The sequence below is a fragment of the Ochlerotatus camptorhynchus genome, unplaced genomic scaffold (assembly GCF_037179485.1).
Source record: "Ochlerotatus camptorhynchus isolate MF236.1 unplaced genomic scaffold, CSIRO-AGI_Acam_v1.1 ptg000022l, whole genome shotgun sequence".
NCBI lineage: Eukaryota > Metazoa > Arthropoda > Insecta > Diptera > Culicidae > Ochlerotatus > Ochlerotatus camptorhynchus.
Genome location: NW_027040514.1, coordinates 267,414 through 287,044, shown reverse-complemented (window position 1 = coordinate 287,044; position 19,631 = coordinate 267,414). Strand labels below are relative to the sequence as shown.

The 19,631-nt window shown below is 39.6% G+C and overlaps 1 protein-coding gene across 50 annotated transcripts in view; it reads left to right on the top strand.

The window, feature by feature from the left end:
* The window catches only part of para (paralytic), a 382,611-nt gene that overhangs the window by 274,007 nt on the left and 88,973 nt on the right, over window positions 1–19,631 (top strand). For all 50 annotated transcript variants that reach the window (XM_065226528.1, XM_065226876.1, XM_065226868.1 and 47 more), the window contains 2 exons: window positions 5,929–6,028; window positions 6,097–6,165. In XM_065226528.1, the coding sequence (XP_065082600.1) occupies window positions 5,929–6,028; window positions 6,097–6,165 (169 nt within the window). The remainder of the gene's footprint in view (window positions 1–5,928; window positions 6,029–6,096; window positions 6,166–19,631) is intronic.

Genomic DNA, 19,631 nt, shown 5'->3' with positions numbered 1-19,631 from the left:
TGGCGGAAGACGGCGCTGTCTTACTCCTCACGCCATTGACAGTTGCGTAAAACCTTCGCATATCATTCTGCTCCATACTTTCTTGCGCCTCAGCAATAACGCGTTCCTCGTACTGCCTTTTTTTCCTGCGATGGGTTCATTTCTCGGCTGACCTTGCTACCATAGAGGGAACTCTAAGACTAGAAGGTCCCGAAATAATGTGCTCAACTTGTTGGCTCAGCTCTGGTACTCTCTTCGGTCCCAAGCTAATCGATTCACCCCTCGAAACATAGGAAAATCCACTAACCCCTCATTTTATCCTCGATTTTATCTGTCAAACTTTCATGGCGAATCAAAACAAATACTGTGTAGTAGTAGAATTTCGACTAGAATGGGATACGTTAATCGATTTGCTTGGGACCAATAGGCTAGTCAAGTAGTGAGCCAATTTAAAATCGCTAGTTTCTTATTGATTACGTAGTTCTTTAGTGGGAATGACACTGATGAAGACTGCACATTGTAGTCGAAATACGTATCTGTCATGGATACCTAAATTTATTAAGTCGAATTAAATGGAAGATAACCCTTTTTTTGCTGTTTTATATAAAGCTAAGACAGATAATTTATTTTGATAAATTTCCCATGGAAGATAATTATTTAAGCTTACTTGCAAAAAATTCTACGCCCTTGCGAGCCTCCTTCCGGCAGTTACCGGAACATTCGCCATGGCTGACGAAAACATGCATGTAGGCATGTATCAATTCCTCCTCAGTTTTCGCGACAAAATTTTTGGAGTAGATCTTACGCTACAGGTTGGCCCAGAAATTCTCAATGGGACACAGCTGGGGGACGTTGGGCGGGTTCGCCGACTTGGGTACCACATCGATATTCAGCCGCTACATCTCCTCCAACGATCGCTTAAAGTAGTGGGCCGACGCCACCGCGTCTTCGCCTTTATGGTATTTCTTGATGAACGACGCAACTTCCGGCAGGCATTTCGTACTATAAATTTCCCCGTTCACGGCCAGTCCGGAGCGAAAGAAGAGCGGCTTTGACATCCCCTTCTCGCTGATTGTCAGCCACAGCAGCACCTTCTTGGGGAACTTGGTGTGTGAAATGAACTTCACCTCGGAGCTCACTTCCTTCGTGGGGGAAGTAAAATACGAAGTGCCCTGCCAGTCGTTGCCATCCAGGGTGAAATAGGTCTCGTCGTCCATCACCACCGCCACGTCGCGATTCGCCGGGAAAAACGAGTTGACCATCTTATTCAGCCGCTGCCGCTGCCGCTGCGTCATTGCCTGCAGCTCCGAAACCAGTGGACGTTACTTCCGCTGCCCTTCATGTATGTTCATGTTCGCCAGGTACTTTTTCACTGTTTGGCCGGTTGCACCGATCTCCCGGCCAAGCGCACGCAGCGATGTGCCACTTTTCCCTCGGTCTTCCTCTTCAACATCCTTTGGAGCTTCTTGTCGCTCAGGGTCGTCGGCCGTCTGGAACCGGGCTTTCTTTCGATGCTCTGATTGTTGTCTAATAGTGCCAAGATGCTGTAGATGCCGGAACGGGCGTATCCGGCATCCACAAAGTGCAGCACGATGTCCGTTTTCAACGCGGCGGGGTGCCGTTCTTTGAACGCGCACACTTCTGAACGGAGTTGCTTCACTGTTTTTGCCATCACGGTTAGAGTTCGACTGATAGAGCTGTCTGCTGACACATGGGTTACTATGATTGATGCTGTATGGGTAGTTTCGTCAGTGCGGGTGAAGGTAAATCTATGAAAAATCGACATCTTTTGTCAATTTTTTTTAAATGCAAACGTTAATCAAATTCATTTTGGGAAAAATGATTATTTTGAATATTGTCGATCCCAGAGCCTAAAACCTCAATATTATTATCAATTATTTTCCATCAATCTGTGTGTAAAACCAACACGACACGTTCTTCAGCGCTATATTTGTGTAAAATGAAAATAATCATTTTGTTTTTAATCCTCAAAACATCCCCACCAAGATGAAGACGAATATTAATATTGATAACAACAGAGGAGATAATGAACATCCAGCTACGAATGAAGAAAAACACATGTTGACTTCGATACTCAGAGGTTGCCCTGATCAAGAAAATTCAAATTCATCTGATAAGGTTGTCTTCATTTTCAACTAAGTTTAGTGTAGAAGAAATGATTTTTATCATCACTGCTCGACACAAAATATACTTTCTAAGCCCTGCCCCGCTCATAAAAACAGCGGGAAATCCTGGTAGGAGTGGGGCTTAGAAAGTTTGAAAAAAGGAGGGACTTTGAATGTGAATCTAATTGCATCACCCCGGGAGCTATTTGACAGCACCAGTATAAAGTCAATGTACCCCGAAAATTCTGGTACTCTTCTGTCAAATCGAATAATGGTGGAGTAAATTTACAATTGGTCTTATTTTTGATCAACTCTTTTTTAAACGTTTTTGAGTTTTGTTTTTGTAAAAACATTGATATTTTTCTCATAGTTATCCAATCGACTCAACATAACGGGATCGGAAAATGCCTATCTGTGAGAGCGCGTAACATATTTTTCTTAAATGAATTTCTCGGCAACCACTCTACCGAATTGAACGCAACAGCCATCAAATGAAAGGTACCATGATTCTATAGAATGCCCCAATAAACATGTACCATTCACTAACGATATCATAGATGGTACGACCATACCACATATAGTTAGTATGATAATCCGAATTGGTGGTTAGGCGCTTCTTATGGTTATTGTTAATACGGGTGTTGATTAATAGATTTTCAATCGAAGAACTGGTCTCGGAGATATGGACGGAACAAGACCCGAAAATCGCGAAATTCGCGATCTAAACGAAGCAACCAGCTAACAAAAAGTATTATGGTCACATTGAATGATGTTGATCAAATTTAGAATCGGTCAGCTATTTCCGATAAACATGCATTTTTGGAGTTAAGTCGTATTTATCGGTAATAACTAATGCGAATTGCAAGCAACAACCACCAAATGAAAAGTATCATGATCCTATAGCCTCGTCCATAGAGCTTTAATGAACAAATTCAGAATCGGTCAACTAGTGCTGGAAATGTGGCAGGAACATGTTTTGGGGAATGTGAGCCATGATACTAAATTTGACCGGTATGGAATAAAACCTATCATGTTACAAAACAAATTACTTCAAAATATGTTAACCAATTCAATTGTGGCCATTTCGAGCGCCGTGGATCACATTGGTCAGTTCCGGGCATGTCCCAGATGCCCCCGAGGAATTAACCAAACCAGACCAAATAATGAATTTTGATTTCATCAAATCGATTAAATTCCAAGATATGAGGAAAATAATGCAACATCAGTAATACGTCTCACTCAAAATTTATTCTTGACCTGCTTTCGACGTCCACATGAAGTGAAACAACAACATGTTTTCTGATGTGAAAAAAGTTGTGCCACCAACGATGGCTGAACCCATTGTTTACGTACGGTGGAGACATCTACAATTTGTAAGTGGGTAGGGTAGAGCGCTACTTCGTCGTAATCGCCCATTTCCGTTCTATCGATCAGAAAAGATCAATAATATCAATGGTTTCACCGTGCACAAATCAATAATAGGTTTGTTCCGATGCGTTAGTTCATTAGCTACAACATGAAACCTGGTAGATCGCATTGTATGAATATTTACGCTCATTGTTCTCAAAACAAAAGAAGCGCTCCTAGCGAATCCCCTTTTTCTATGTTTATCCGTAGGACGAAGAAAATCTAATGGCGTTTCAATGCGTTTGGACGGAATTGAAACTCGTAGGACGAATTTAGAATCAAGAAGCAGTATTAGATTTCAAGCAATATCTCAATAATTTGTGACTCTTTATCAAATCTAATGGTACGTATGGAAAGGTGAATAAATTTAGAAGTCGTATTTGACAGAAATATTCCCCTTTTTATTTAAACTCGTTCAGAAAAGAGAGATAAAGCATGGGTTGTACTTAGTACGACGGAAATTAGATCAAAAACCCTACGTGAAACTAAGATTTTCTGTCTAGATACTCGGGGGGTGAATTGCATACATAGATACCAGCCATGCTTTGCAGTGTCAGGTACTTCAAGTCTAGAGCTGGAATTAGACTTCCCCTACTCGATGAAGGAAGACTTCCCCTACTCGATGGATATGTTGCTTTATGTAGGCGTTTCTTGAATTCCTAGAAATCATCGAGAGAAGTCGTTGTTTACAAAGGCTGTTACGCCCTAGTTTCAGCTCTATCTAGAAGTATGTGAAACGGATTTCTAGGATTGTTGACTGTTAACAACTAACGGAAAGCAGTTTGTGCGTAATTTCTAACAGATACCACCACAAACAACAGTAGTGGCATCTGATAGCCTAGTCAGTAAAGGCACGGTATTACCATAGAGGTAACTCTAAGACCACTGGGTCCCGAAGAAAATCATTATTATTTTTGGCTCACTCAGTACCAGAACAACGGTCCCAAGCAGTCCCAAGCTATTTCACTCACCCCTGCATGTTCTGCATGAATCCACACACCCCTGATGTTATCTGTCAAACTTTCATAGCGAATCAAAACAAACATAGTGTAGTAATAGAATTTCGACTAGAATAGGGTACGTTAATCGTTTGCTTGGGACCAATAGGCTACTAAAGTGGTGAGCCAATTTAAAATCGTTAGTTTCGTATTGATTGTTGTTAGTAGCCTATTGGTCCGAAGCAAACGATTAACGTACCCTATTCTAGTTGAAATTCTATTACTACACTATGTTTGTTTTGATTCGCTATGAAAGTTTGACAGATAACATCAGGGGTGTGTGGATTCATGCAGAACATGCAGGGGAGAGTGAAATAGCTTGCCACTGCTTTGGACCGTTGTTCTGGTACTAAGTGAGCCAAAAATAATAATGATTTTCTTCGGGACCCAGTGGTCTTAGAGTTACCTCTATGGTATTACCAACGATCAATACGAAGCTAACGATTTTAAATTGGTTCATTACTTGACTAGCCTATTGGTCCCAAGCAAACGATTAACGTACCCCAATCTAGTCTAGGCTCAGCTCTGGTACTATCTTCGGTCCCAAGCTAATCGATTCACCCCTCGAAACATAGGAAATTTCACTAACCCCTCATTTTATCTGTCAAACTTTCATAGCGAATCAAAACAAACGTTGTGTAGTACTAGAATTTTGACTAGAATGGGGTACGTTAATCAATTTGCTTGGGACCAATAGGCTAGTCAAGTAGTGAGCCAATTTCAAATCGATAGTTTAATATTGATTGTTGGTATTACCAACAATCAATACGAAACTAACGATTTTAAATTGGCTCACCACTTTAGTAGCCTATTTGTCCCAAGCAAACGATTAACGTACCCTATTCTAGTCGAAATTCTAGTACTACACAATGTTTGTTTTGATTCGCTATGAAAGTTTGACAGATAAAATGAGGGGTTATTGGTTTTTCCTATGTTTCGAGGGGTGAATCGATTAGCTTGGGACCGAAGAGAGTACCAGAGCTAAGCCAAAAAGTTGAGCTCGTTTCTTCGGGACCTTCTGGTCTTAGAGTTATCTCTATGGTATTACCAAGCCGGAGGCGGCGGGTTCGATTCCCGGTCCGGTCGAGGGAATCTTTCGGGTTGGAAATTTGCTCGACTTCCCTGGGCATGGAGTATCATTGTGCTTGCCTTGCCACACAATATACAAATTCATGCATTGGTATTGGCTTCGAAATCTCTCAATTAATAAACTGTGGAAGTGCATTTAGTAGAACACTAAGTTGAGAGCACGCAATAAGCTAATATGCGCTAAGCAATAAGCTTGAAATGTGAATAATAATAAGAAGAAGAAGACATCTGATAGCCAACAAACGCAGCAACCATTTCCATCGGCTTATTGATCGAAGGTCGAAAATTTCTCAGCTAACTAACTAACAACTTTCCTTCACCTTTTCCAGGATATGTCACAAGACTGTACAGACGAAGCTGGCAAAATAAAACACAACGACAATCCTTTCATCGAGCCCTCTCAAACACAAACCGTAGTAGATATGAAAGGTAACTGTTGTCCTCGTTAAATATCCATTCGCGACAAATGATAACCCCTTTTCATTCTTCATTTTTAGACGTGATGGTGTTAAACGATATCATCGAGCAAGCTGCTGGTCGGCATAGTAGAGCTAGTGATCATGGAGGTAATTTCAATGCCACGCTGCTAGGATTCTGAGCAATCCACAAATCGATTCAACACCAAAAAAAAATAAGAAGAAAACAAAAAACACATATGGTCATCATTTCATGTACCACCATTATCATCATCATCATCATCATTAGCCCATACATTGTCGATCCATTAACGCCTCACGTGCGGTTCGAAGTCCATATGTTCGAACCATCAATCGTGTGTTCGCTGCGGTGATTTCCCCATGTCACGCGAACAATTTTGTTGTGTTAGTTTTAGTTTCATTTGATTTGGTTGTAACGAGCGTATTTTTTTCCATTCTCAATGGTTTCAGAGATCATCCTGTCACTTCATCGATTTTCATTTTGCTGTGGTAAATTACTTTATTTGATTTTGATTTTTGTGAAGCATTCTTTTCAATGTTACGTAATGTACATGTGTGTAAAATCTACTAGAAACTACATTGTATACAAAGATTCTTGTTTTTGCCCAAACTCTCCACAATGGTATCGATGTTAGAAACTGTACACCACCCTCTTTTTCCTGTATCATTTTGTGACAATATCAACTACACTTGATTAGATCGAATTTTGTGATGCACAACTGGCAACACTGATGGATGTCAAATGGATACACCGAACACGATGATATTGTCACGATACACAACATTTGCAGTAGTTTTGTAAAAAAAAAACAACAAACAATGTATTTGATAGGTTTGGTTTGGTGTTTGGTTTCTATCTTTTGTCATGTTTGAATTTTCGTTCTCTATTTATTTTCTTTACCCGAACGTTTTCGATGTACTCTTGTCAAGCTCGATGGAATTCATATCGATTTCTCTATTTTGCTCTCTCGCAAAAACCTACTCGCCCGTTCGTTCTATCTCTTTCTCTTATACTACTGTCATCCTCTCTAGAATAGAATCTAAATTTAAGACCAACTACTAACCAAAATATATATCCCACCTCACAGTTTCTTTCATACCGACCGTCCGTCCGTCCATCCATGTAATTGCTGCTAGCGTGTACTACTATATAGTTGACTCCACTTTCTTGTGCTTTGATTTCCGTGTGTATTTTGGGGACCAAGAGAGGTTTGTTTATCCCGATCCCGGCCGCGTGTCTGATTAGTGCTTCAAACAGAGCAACCACGGCCACCAATTGGCCCAAGTAACAGAAAAATTGGACGTTCCAAAAATCAAAATCTGAATTGGCAATAGCAATACCTTCATGGAAATTGAGTCCAGCTTGATAGAATAGAAGAACTTTCCTGTCCTGATCGGAATTCGCTAGCTAGAGCTGAAATGAAACGTTTTTTTTAGATAATATTAAATTTAGCACATTGAGCATGACATCTCCATTGTTTTAGATTCGTTTTCAACTGTATTTATTTGTTTTTAGATTCCAAAGTATTTACTAAATAATTAGATATTCCTTAGTTTTTTTGTTAACCAAATCCACCACTCTAGTAGTTAACACTCAACAATTTTTCACCACCCCCAAGTTGTAGATGCTTGATCTATTTAATTCATTACACCTAAGCCAGCAAAGTAGTTTAAATGGTAGTAAGAAAGTATTAACAAGTTACATATTTAAGTTCGTTCCATTGGTTCTTGAATTATGTTATCGTTCTAATTTTGCTTTCAGTTGATCAAATCTGAAAGTCGCATTCTTCATCCCTCTCTCATAGGCATTCATCGATCTTCAGTGGAGCAATTGGAAATCGATGGCCAAACCCGGCTCCACGTGAAGATCGATCAACTGCACCCAGCATTGCACCCACTACTCAATGAAAATAAAAAATAAACAAGAAACACCTATTACTGATATCATAACAATTTGAAAACAATCGGCTGGTGTTGACGTCAATAAACGATCGTTCAAACAAAATACAAACACACAAAAATCGATCCAAAAACAAAAACAAACACACCATGCAAAACACTCCACCAGCAAGTTTGCTTGAACAGAGTACTTCAGAAGCGTAGTCAGATCCTCTACCTGAACCGAGGGATCGCAGAGTTCAGAGAACCGCACTAATACTGCTGCGTCTTCACCCTGCAATGCAGCTTTCAGTGTGCGCTTTAAAGTTCACACAACCACGCGTATTTCAACATTCACTTCCATTTTTTCGTTGCAAATTTTCGATCGCCGTGAAAGTAGAGTGCAGCCTTTTTAGACATTAGCGGAATTTTATTTTCCATAGGATTGTTTTCTAGCACCAGTACTAATGATAGACGCTTATTCGGGTGATTTACGGTAAGAATTGATCGTCGCGATTGTCATTTCCTTTTGGTGTATACAAGTTTATCAATGAAGATGGGTTTTGTCGACCCTATATTCGCATATCTATAAAGTAGTAGTTTGATGCTTATCAGGCATAATGCACCAATCATGGGGAAATAGGCCGTAGTCGTACTGAAGAGTAGAACAAATTTTATGTATTCAACTATTTATGTACACTGAACCAAAACATCCGCAATACTTCGAATGATTATTGCATTGCTCGAGCCCTTTAACAATATGCATTCGAATTTCGGATGATTTTCTTAAGGTTGAATTCGTCGTCAGATGATGAACATCCATATGACTGTCATCCAAATACAGGATGATATTCGTTTGAAAATTAGCTATAAAACATACGGTACTTAGAGGACAAACATTTAAGAATAGTGTGACATGCAAGTGCTTTTAATTAGATTTATAATTTGATTATCTACAATTCCATGGCCATAATAAGCCATTTCATTATGAGCATGAGCATGAGCATGATTGACCGCCCACGGTTGCTACTCTGTTATTGCCAGACCAGCTGTAATTACACAGAGAACCAATAGACGATGCTTGGGACTAGCAATCATCCTCAATGTGTAAAAACTAGTGATCTCAAACTAGGCAATACCATAGAGGTAACTCTAAGACTAGTAGGTCCCGAAGAAACGAGCTCTACTTTTTGGCTCAGCTCTGGTACTATCTTCGGTCCCAAGCTAATCGATTCACCCCTCGAAACATAGGAAATTCCACTAACCCCTCATTTTATCTGTCAAACTTTCATAGCGTTTTGATAACATTGTGTAGTACTAGAATTTTGATTAGAATGGAGTACGTTAATCGATTTGCTTTGGACCAATAGGCTAGTCAAGTAGTGAGCCAATTTCAAATCGATAGTTTCGTATTGATTGTTGGCAATACCAGCGCCGGCCGCGCCCGAACACAGGTCAAGAAAGGAAGGGGTAGGAATGTGTTGACGTGACACTCGCTTTGATAGAAGCCGAGAACTCCTCTGCACTTCAACGAGGAATCACTGGGATATCGGGTAATAGGGTTGTGTTTGCAGCAGGGTTCGTTTTGATAAACGATAAGCTGAATTGATGTCCTAACGATCGTATAACGCGAAGGAGCTTGGGATTGAACCCACGGTCTTCTGCTCAGTAAGCAAAAACGTTTGCTACTAGGCAAACGAGCTCCTTTTTAATCATCGAGTTGCTGTTATTACCATGTAGTCATATTAACAAATAAAACGATTGACGAATCTTGATGTGGATGGGCTTGAGATTAGACTCAGGATGTTCTGCTCAGTAAGCAAAAACGGTTGCTCTAAGGCCACCGAGCCCCTCATATCACATCATACCGTTACTCAAGTTGTTATAACTATTCAAACCCGGCACCGACGACAACGAAAGGTTTAGCTAAATACACGATAAACAAGCGATCTTACCATAGATTTTTAATATGAAAGGACCTGGGACCGCGTTTTTCTGCTCAGTAAGCAAGCCACTGCAACCAACGATCTTTCAAATCCGTTCAGTTAACGGACACCATATGGTACATTTTCTCACCATGAACCTATCATTTCCAGCCTATTTGAACTATTTAATAAATGGAAGCCATAACATGGGTTACGCTCCCCCTAAGCGGGCCCTCCGCATCCTATCTCTTTCTTATCTCAAATACAAAATATCAATGTCTTCCGAATCGTCCAGTGCAACATTGTGACAGAGGTTGAGGTTACTAGTGTATTAAATAATCTAGGTCCTATTTAGGATTATATTTGAAAAATCCAAATCTGGCCAACGCCCACCCTAAACCTAAACCTGAAATGACTAACGAATGGAATACTGTGACTACCCAGCCATGCAATAGTCTCATTCCGTGCCTTATGGCAACTTGATGATTCTATTGCGCTCATCTTTTGGCACCACCCAGGGGAGACTTGGTCCTGTACCCAATGCTTAACTTATCTCCATTCCACTCAGCTACTCGCAATTTCTTGTGATATATTGGGCGGAATATTATTATTTGAGACAATTCAATGCAGACGTCTTTCCAAATTTGGCAGATCGACATTTAATCGGTGAGTTACCACGATAGTTGCTATTCAACAACTCGACAACGTCCCATCGTCAATGCCTACTATGAGAATTTCCCATTACAGACGCCAACGAAATGACGTCATCGAGCTACCGATCAACTACCCTGGTTATCGCCTGGTACCTTATAGCACGATGCTAGGAGGCGAACCGGAAGAATCGATGAGCTACCTCCCCCCCCCCCCATAATAAGCCATTCCATGGATGCAAAAAAATTTCGTGGTGGAGAAAACCTCCTCCACCACGAGTTAGCCAAACATTGGTTTTCATCCTTTAACTATGTTCGTAACAGCTCTGATAACGAAGCATATGCTTCCACCTCGTTTGTCAGCTCAGATCAGCAAATGATGTTCGATAGAATTATTTACATCATCGTTATGGGGCTGAACCAATACCATATGCATTTACATTTAGTATGACATTCATTCTGCAGAGAGCATTACGCATTTCAACTGAAGGCCCTATCGCTTCTCATAACAAGTTTCATTCTGTATTCGAGAGGAAAATCATCTGACTTCAAAACAACCGTCATCCGGTTGCAGCTATCATTCGAAAAAGCGATGTCGGTGTTTTGTTTTGAATGGTCTGAGGCTTCATTCGATCAGAGGATGATGTTTGTGTACAGTGTAGCAACATGTCAAGTAGCATTGGGCGATCTTGAACCAAGAATCGATCTTGGTGAATCGATTTATTGTTTGAAAATAATCGATTCGCCGATTTAATCAATCATTTTAAATCGATATTTTGAATCGATCCATTTTTCAAAATTTAAAAAAAAAATGTTTCAAATGTAATAGACCATAGGAAAGTTTGTGCATATTAACGCCAATTGTAGTACGTACGTAGTAAAAGTTATGAGTGTAACATTCATACATGATGAGAATATAGTAAATGGCTATTTTGATTGCATTTGACACGTGGAATTTTTGCTCAGGATTCTTGATTAGGTGAGTGATTTAAAAGGGTTATAATATTTGTTTAATTAGTATTCAATGAACGATTAAAAAAACGAAAAATTAACAAATGAAACAAAACGATTAGATGGTCGGATTGTAAAAGTAGGTTAGTACGGAAAGTACTTAATTCAGATATCCCAAAACTCATCCGAGAGGGATCCCAAGAAAGCTAATTGAGTCAGTCCGGTTTGTTTTGGTGAGGGGACAGATGTGTGCATATTATCGTATACTCTTTCGGTACTATATCTTCTAAGACAAAACATTAAATGCTCAAGCGTGAGCTGAAGACTTCAGGTACAGTGTCTTGAAACGGGGATCAAGGAGCGTTGCAACAGCAAATGTATCCATCAGCTCAACGTCTTTGAACCTCTCGTCAAGCTACAGTGAAAATTTTTTCCGCCAAATCTTACACTGAATCCATGCTCAAGGCAAGTGATGTTTAAAGGTGAGGACAAAACCAATCAATACTAAATTGCAAATGCAAATGCACCGATTTTTTTTTTAATCGAAACAAAAATCGAATGAAAAGGATCGAACCAGTCGATTTTTGTCGTGTTTGAGATCGATTCTAAAATCGATTAATCGAACGAAAAGAATCGATCTTTTGTGTTTCGATCCAAGATCGCCCACTGCTAGTCAAGACAGTCAACGCCTACTGGAGTTCTGTAGTCGCTCCACTTTCAAAACTACTCCTCGACTGACAAATTCCAGCTGCTTCCCTGACACGTGTTAATTTTACGCTGGTTAAGGGCTTCGTCAACTTGCCGGCTACCATATGTTCGGTTGAACAGTAGAGTCAGATAGGGCAAGTTAATCGAAATTATTTCTAATAATTTGACATGATAAAATAAGGATTTTCTAATTTCCAAATATTTCTGCATTGAGGCATCACTATTAACGATTAATTGAAACAATAATAATAATGAATAAATCCTGATTAATGTGGGCGTCTTAGTAGAACTACTGTATATATAGAGAGAGAAGGATTAGTTTTTTTTAGGCTTTATTAAAGAGATTTTTAGCCTTAGGCTAGTTCATCTCTAGAAGGATTAGTAATTTCCATTTAATTCCACTTCCTTATTTGCTTATCCTTGACAGATACGACTATTTCGTATACAATGTGCAAACAACTTCAGTGTCTTGTACTAATTTATAAACCATGAATGGTTAAATATTTTATATAATTGGTCAAAAATCACCTTTTTTAAAACGAACCTCAAACGGGGCAAGAGTGCCACCCCTACATTTATGATTAAAATTATACAAAACTGTCAAAGAAATAGCTTCATTGTGCAACTCTTCTGCAACAGGGTGTCGACTCAAAGAAGAAAGCAAAATTCCCTGATATTCCCTGATTTTCCAGTAATTTTCAAAAAATTCCAGGTGCAGTGCCTAATTGGTTTTGGCAACACAACTCCATCAGCTATAAATTTCCTCAGAATATATTAGTGCTTTATGGACATTTTTCCATGAAAGACCACCCGGATCTCTAACCCATGAAGAGTGGTCCAGTGCAATTTCAAATTAAATAAAGCGTTCCATACATTTTATAGAATGCAAAAAAGACAGAAATCTCGTGTTGCCAAAAACGGGAAGGAACCGCATTCTACCCTAGGGAAGCATACATTCATCCAAATCTCCAAATCTTCTTCATGGTGACCAGCAAATCTCGAATAGCAATTTTCCCGTTTTTCTCCCGGAATTGTTGAAATTACCGCGGTTTATGTATTTTAATATAGCACAAAATTGAAACCGATGAAACCAAAGGTTAAATGGGTAATTTATAATACAGCAGTACCTTTGCTGGATCTTGAATTTGGAATTGCGACAGGTTCGAAGTCTTAACAATTTGTGTATGAAAATTTCGCTCAAAACGTTACAGGCTTTTATTTGATTGTTCTCAAGCCTTTCCTTTAGATTAATTTCCTTTCACAGAGATCTCTCCAGAATTCTTCTACAATCAATTTGAAATTCTCTCTGGAAATCCCTTGAAATTGTTTCTCTGTAGAACACTCCAAAAAAATTTAAATTATCCACTCTTCGAATTTTAAACTCCTTCTAAGAATTTACTCGAGCTTCATTTTTTTGAATTTGCATGAAATTCTCCGTAGAATTCGCGTCAGACCAACAATTGAAAAGGGTCTATTAGCCTTTGTGAGCAATAATTGCAATCCCCCTTCCCTGCCAACATCATCTGGCAGGGGAAATTCTCCCGCCGAGAATTGTTTTCAAATTTAGCTCCGAATTATCTTGGAGTTCTCCTCTAAATTCTTCTGAAAATTGTGTGGAATTCTCATTAACATTATTTAGAAATTCCTTTCGAAATGCGCTTGGAATTATAATTGGACTATCCTTATGGATCTTCGCATAATTATTTTGGAATTGTACCCCCGAAATTCGCGTTCCTTGGAATTTTTCAAGAATCCTGGAATCCTCTTCACTTCTGAGAGATCTAGTAAAAACTCTCCTAGAGGTTTTCCTAAAGCTACCTAGAAAATATTATCTGAAATACCTTGGTGTTAGCTCTAGAATTCATTCTAAAATCTACTCAAATTTGCTTTGGAAAAAATTCTAAAATTCTCTTAATAGTTCTTTAAAGTGACTGTAGTTATCCTGAAAATCTAGACCAGTCCAAGGGTATTGAAATCTTATTGTTTCCAAGAGAGGACGAGGTAGATTTGTCAACTTAATTCATGGGATTTTCCCGGTGACTTCAAATTCCAGCTTTTTCCGGTTTTTCCGGTTCACTGGTCACACTGCATTTCACATATGAAACACTTATTTGTAATCCCATTATATTTGTTACGCCTTGAGCACATTTTGAGACCCAGCTCCGTAAGAAAATTATTCCGGATAATATGCTTAACCAAAAGCTACTTCGCGGGCAGATTCCTCCGGTGAGAAATAGTAAAAACAACGCTTTCATCTCCAAAATAATGTATGTTAATTCCATCTAAATTGTAATAACAGCAACATTAGCATACTAAAACTTTACTGTGAAGCTAATTTTATGAACTAGCCAGGTTTACAATGAAGACCCAGAATAATTAATACAGCCACTCTATGCTGTCAAAGCAATGCTTGTCTACGTATCTTCGAATCATTATTCAATCATAAAAGTGATACTCCAAGCAATAAATAAAACCTCCCATGCAAGACAATTATCCTAAATTCTCAATTAGTTAGTTCTCTGAGCCAATCAAGTTGTTAAGAATACAATAAGGAACAAGAACTAGAAGTATTCAGAAAAAAATCATTACCTTCTCTTAAAGCTGAGTTTAGACAAGGCAAGTCAATTGATCAACTCAGTTGAATTCAACTGACTTGAACGTGTAACCTATGCCATTTAATTGACTTGAATTGAAAAAAAAAAGTTGAACCAGGCTCAACTTTTCAAGCCAATTGAATTCAACTGAGTTGATGACTTGCCTTATCTAAGCCCAGTTTAATTCTTAATCATTCTTGCATTTACTCAAAAGCGCTCCAATGCGCTTGAGGGATTGATTTTTGTTGGACACAGCTGGATCCAGCAGACGCAGAATCTACTTGAAGGTTACATTTTGTCAGACGCTATTAGGTATAACATCTATTAAGAGACGCACATTCCCATAAGCAGCTTAATTTTGCAACAACTAACAACGTCTAGCGTCTCTACGGAACTGAATTTTTATCTCGGTTCAACTCAGGAATGTGACAACACCCAGTGGGAGCTGAATTTATAATAGGCTCAAAATCATCGAATACCCTTTAATTTGAGTAACTTTTGCTCCACTTGTAAAAATGTAACATCAAGCATTGAACAACCACAACTTCGCAACTCTATTTAAAATTAAAAAAAAAGCCACCCTCAAACTTCAACGAGTAATTAAGTTGTTTGAAACTAGCGAAGTCAGGCATGATTATTAATATGTTTATGTTGTAAAGAAATATTGTCATGGCTTTGAATGAAATTCCCTGACAATCCCTGATTTTCCAGGTCCAAAATGTAATTCCCTGATATTCCCTGATTGTACAGGTTTTTCCCAGGTAGTCGACACCCTGTGTAAGCAAGTTTTCACGAAATTTTGCAAAACCACTTACATAAAATATCACCAAAAATACTTTTCATAAGATTTCATTGATAAACATGGTTTATTTGTTTCCGGGTTTGGAGGCGAACCAGCCCAAGGCTGAAAGCCTCCCTAATAAAGATAAATAATAATAATGGTTTATTTGTTATGTATTGAATAATATTTTCAAATCATGTTGAGTAAACAATAACAATAAACAATAACATTATTAATAATCTAAAGGCTACGTTCATAATCAAGCATTCTTCGCTTTCACTCCATTTAAGACGCATGGTCCTTTTGCCCCACAGGGGATGGCACTCTTGCCCCATTGCAGTTTCGAAAAAGATTTGAGATGACGTTTTGAAAAAATCGTGAGCAAGTTTTGACGAGATTTAATTTACACTAAAGGGTGTATTCGATAAAAATGGCTCAAATATATTTACTCACCAAAATAAAACCGATTATGGGATTTTCTTGAATTTTTCCTATGTGCTTCCCTATGAATGGCAAGAGACGCTTCTTAAGGCAATCTTCCGTGTAAATCGCACCGTTGATTGTTCCGGAAGTGATGAAGGGAGCGATTATTTCACCACATCCGCAAATCGCCTGACAGATCAGAAACTTCTTTGCAAATTTTCTTCTTTCGAACATCCTCCGGGACATCGAACTTAGACTTGGCAACGAAATATTCTCACCCAGGAAGTTGACGGAAGTCAGCCTCCATCACGATGCAACACGATTTGGTGAGCAACTTCGTGTAAAGTTTCCGGGCGCGGGTTTTCGCAGTGATGTTTTTCTTTTCATTCCGGTTTGGGACTTTTTGCACTTTGTAAACATGTAACCCAGAACGCTTTATGGTTTTCTGTACAAAACCGACTTGGACTTCTCAGCGACATCTCGAATTGACATGTTTGGACGGTTCTTGAACTGTTGCCATTTTACTATTCATTGGACCACTTTTACGACCACTCCCTTCCTTCCTTTGGGCACTCAGATGCTCATTGAAGGTTCTTATCACACGAGACACAATTGTATTTGCGATTCCAAGCTTTTTAGCGATCCATCGATGTGACGCCTCTGGATTTTGATTGTATGTGTACACATTTTTTTCACGGACAATTTCTTGTTTCAACAACATGACTGAAACTACTGTATGAAGAGCTATGTAACTTGACAGATGTAAACAATACACGATGAATACAATTTACTCAAATTTTCAGGTTTTTTTACTCATACGGTTCAAAAGTTACAGAAGATTTTCGGTGTGCCATTTTTATCGAATACATGAAGGCGATGTTATGAATTTGCAATACGGTGTACAAACTCCTATAAATATCCACTATTTGGCATATATAGTACGTTCAATTTTTAACGTGGCACTCTTCCCCTACCAGACCCTACTGCATCTGAATCATACCATCTTCTTTGAGTTGATAGATGAAGTGGTATTTGTGCTTTGATTGGTTTGTTAAATGGCCAGACTCCACCTGCTTGATACAGGACTGATTGTCTGCGTGGATCAGTATTGACTTAGTTATTACCATCGAAAAATCTGTCTACAATCGATCAATCCATAGTAATGCTTTGCAACTCTCTGCAAGTGTCACGAATTCTGCTTCCGTACTACTGAGTGCAATGCATGTTTTTTTACCCCAGCATATTGGACCGCCGCCAAATAGGAAAAGGTATTCGGAGCTATATTTACGGTTTTTGTTATCACTTGCCCAGTCTGCATCTACGTAATGCTCCAAGTTGGATTCACTTGCTCCCAAGAAAAGTTCGTGGTACTTCAGATATAGGATAATTCTTTTTGCTTCAGTCCAAACGGCGTATGTTGGCGCACTCACAGATCTACCCAGAATTGAGATGCTCACTGCTATGTCCGGTCGAGTATTTACTGTCACGTACAGCAAACTTTCGATGAGGCTGGCATATTGATGGTTGTTGCACAACTTCTTCAACACCTCCTTTTGCTGGATGTGTGCAGAATCTAGAGGATATTTGGATGTCTTCGCTTGATCCATGCCAAATTGTGTCGAAACTTGTTGAATGTACGTCTTTTGGTTCAAGGAGAATCCCTTCTCGGTGCGTATCACTACTAAGGAAATGGCTGATGTCTCCCAACGACGTCAACTTAAAATGGCGTTTTAAAGTTTTGATGATTTCTTTGTATTCGTCCTCAACATATCATCCACGTAAATTACCAAATACGTGAAATGTTTGCTGCTTCGCCTCAAGTAAGCAAGCACGGGTCGTTCTTCGACTGCTTCAAGACTTGGTCGAACTTCTTGATCCAAACACAGCCAGCTTGCTTCAGTCCATACAAGGATTTCTGCAACGATCACACAGTATTTTTGTCACCAGCGTCGTACCCGGGTGGCAGCCGCATGAAAATTGACTTCTCCAATTCTCCATTTAGGTAAGCGGTTTTACATCAGCATGTTTTAACAGCATAGCATCCCGCATTGGCTGGCAACCGTTAATAGTTTACTACCAACCGCTTTGCGATCCCGCGGTAATTCGGTTAGCTTCCATGTACCATTGCCGCGTAGAGATTTTATCTCGTCATCCATAGCTGTTTTCAACAGTTCGCCTTCGGGACCCTTCATGGCTCGTCATTTAGTTGCCTCATCATACCAGTTGTTTCTAGAAAACGGTGGGGAAACACTCCCTGGATGCTACGGGATGACCGTCGGTTTCGACTTCGTTTGATGTATCGTACTATACTATAGTCTGAACCGGCAAACTCCTCCTTAAACAATGTTTTTTCGTGGCATTTCGTCATCGGAAATAGGAAATTCGTTAGTGGGATCAGAACTGACCGTGGTAACTTCTGACTCGTACTCCACAATTTCGGATGATGGCGAATCCTTGAAATGGTTGTCAATTTCTCCCATCTCGATGACCTTTTCATCACGGCTGATGGTTATATTACCAGTGGACATATCGATGAACCGGAACGCCTTGTGGTTATCGGCATACCCAATAAACGTTAGCTTGACCCCCTTCAGATCAAACTTTTTTCGTTTCTCAGCTGGCAAATGGACGATTGCCGAGCACCCACAAATGTGCAGATTACTCTTCTCAATGGATCTTGACATCTTGTAGATATACTGCTGCATTGATGGCTTCGGTCCCGGTGATATCTTTCCAAGCGCTTAGCCTTGTATTCACCGCTCTGATCTGAGCGGATGACAATAGGATTTCGTCCAAAACGGTTTCGAAGCATAGCGACGTACTCCTTTATCACGTCTGCAGCTTCCAATTTGCGCGTCACGGTATTCATTGGACGACAGATGTCCGTATGAATTAACTCCATCACCATCATTAAATGTTTCTCCATCTTCTCCTGTAATGACTTCCGTGCTATCTTCCCTTCAGCACAACATTCACAGGTCTGATGTATGCCGCAATTCTTGATTAAGACGTCCTTTTCCAAGCCTTCACGGACAACTCGTTGGATTGCTTCTTGATCTCGATGCCCTAGTTTGCGATGCCAAGGATGACGCCTCTGCATATAATTACACAACCTCGGAATTTTTCAAATATGGGTTCGGTTCCCTTGGGCCGCTGCCATAGTGAGAGCTAAGAGTCCCGCGAAGCATGAAATCGAATGAGGAATAATATCAATATTTGGAATTATTTTGTATAGAACGCTGAGCGCGCCTCTTCGCTCCCACTTTGTCAGCAGCCTTACTGACAAGACATCCAACGGGAATCAAATTGGATTTCAAATCAGGAACGTAGAACATTTAGCTAAGGGTGATCTGTTGCAAACTCCCTGAACATCCGATTCATTTCCATGAGCAAGGGTAATAGTTACACCCGATCTCTGCTTCATTTCTTCAAAAAAGGATAGGTCGCAACCAGCGAATCCAAACACATAAAGCAACCAACGATACAGACAAAACGGTTGCTACGACTACCATGACAAACTCGCTCTGTAACAAAGCTCGATCCGAGTGGTAGAAGGATAATGATATATTGCTTGCCTGCTTTGTTGCAATATACACGGATGAGGACATAGCTTGATATGAATCGGGAACAGACATAACAAAAAAATTCCCATTAACACACGTGTATCATCTTCGGCTTTACTTCG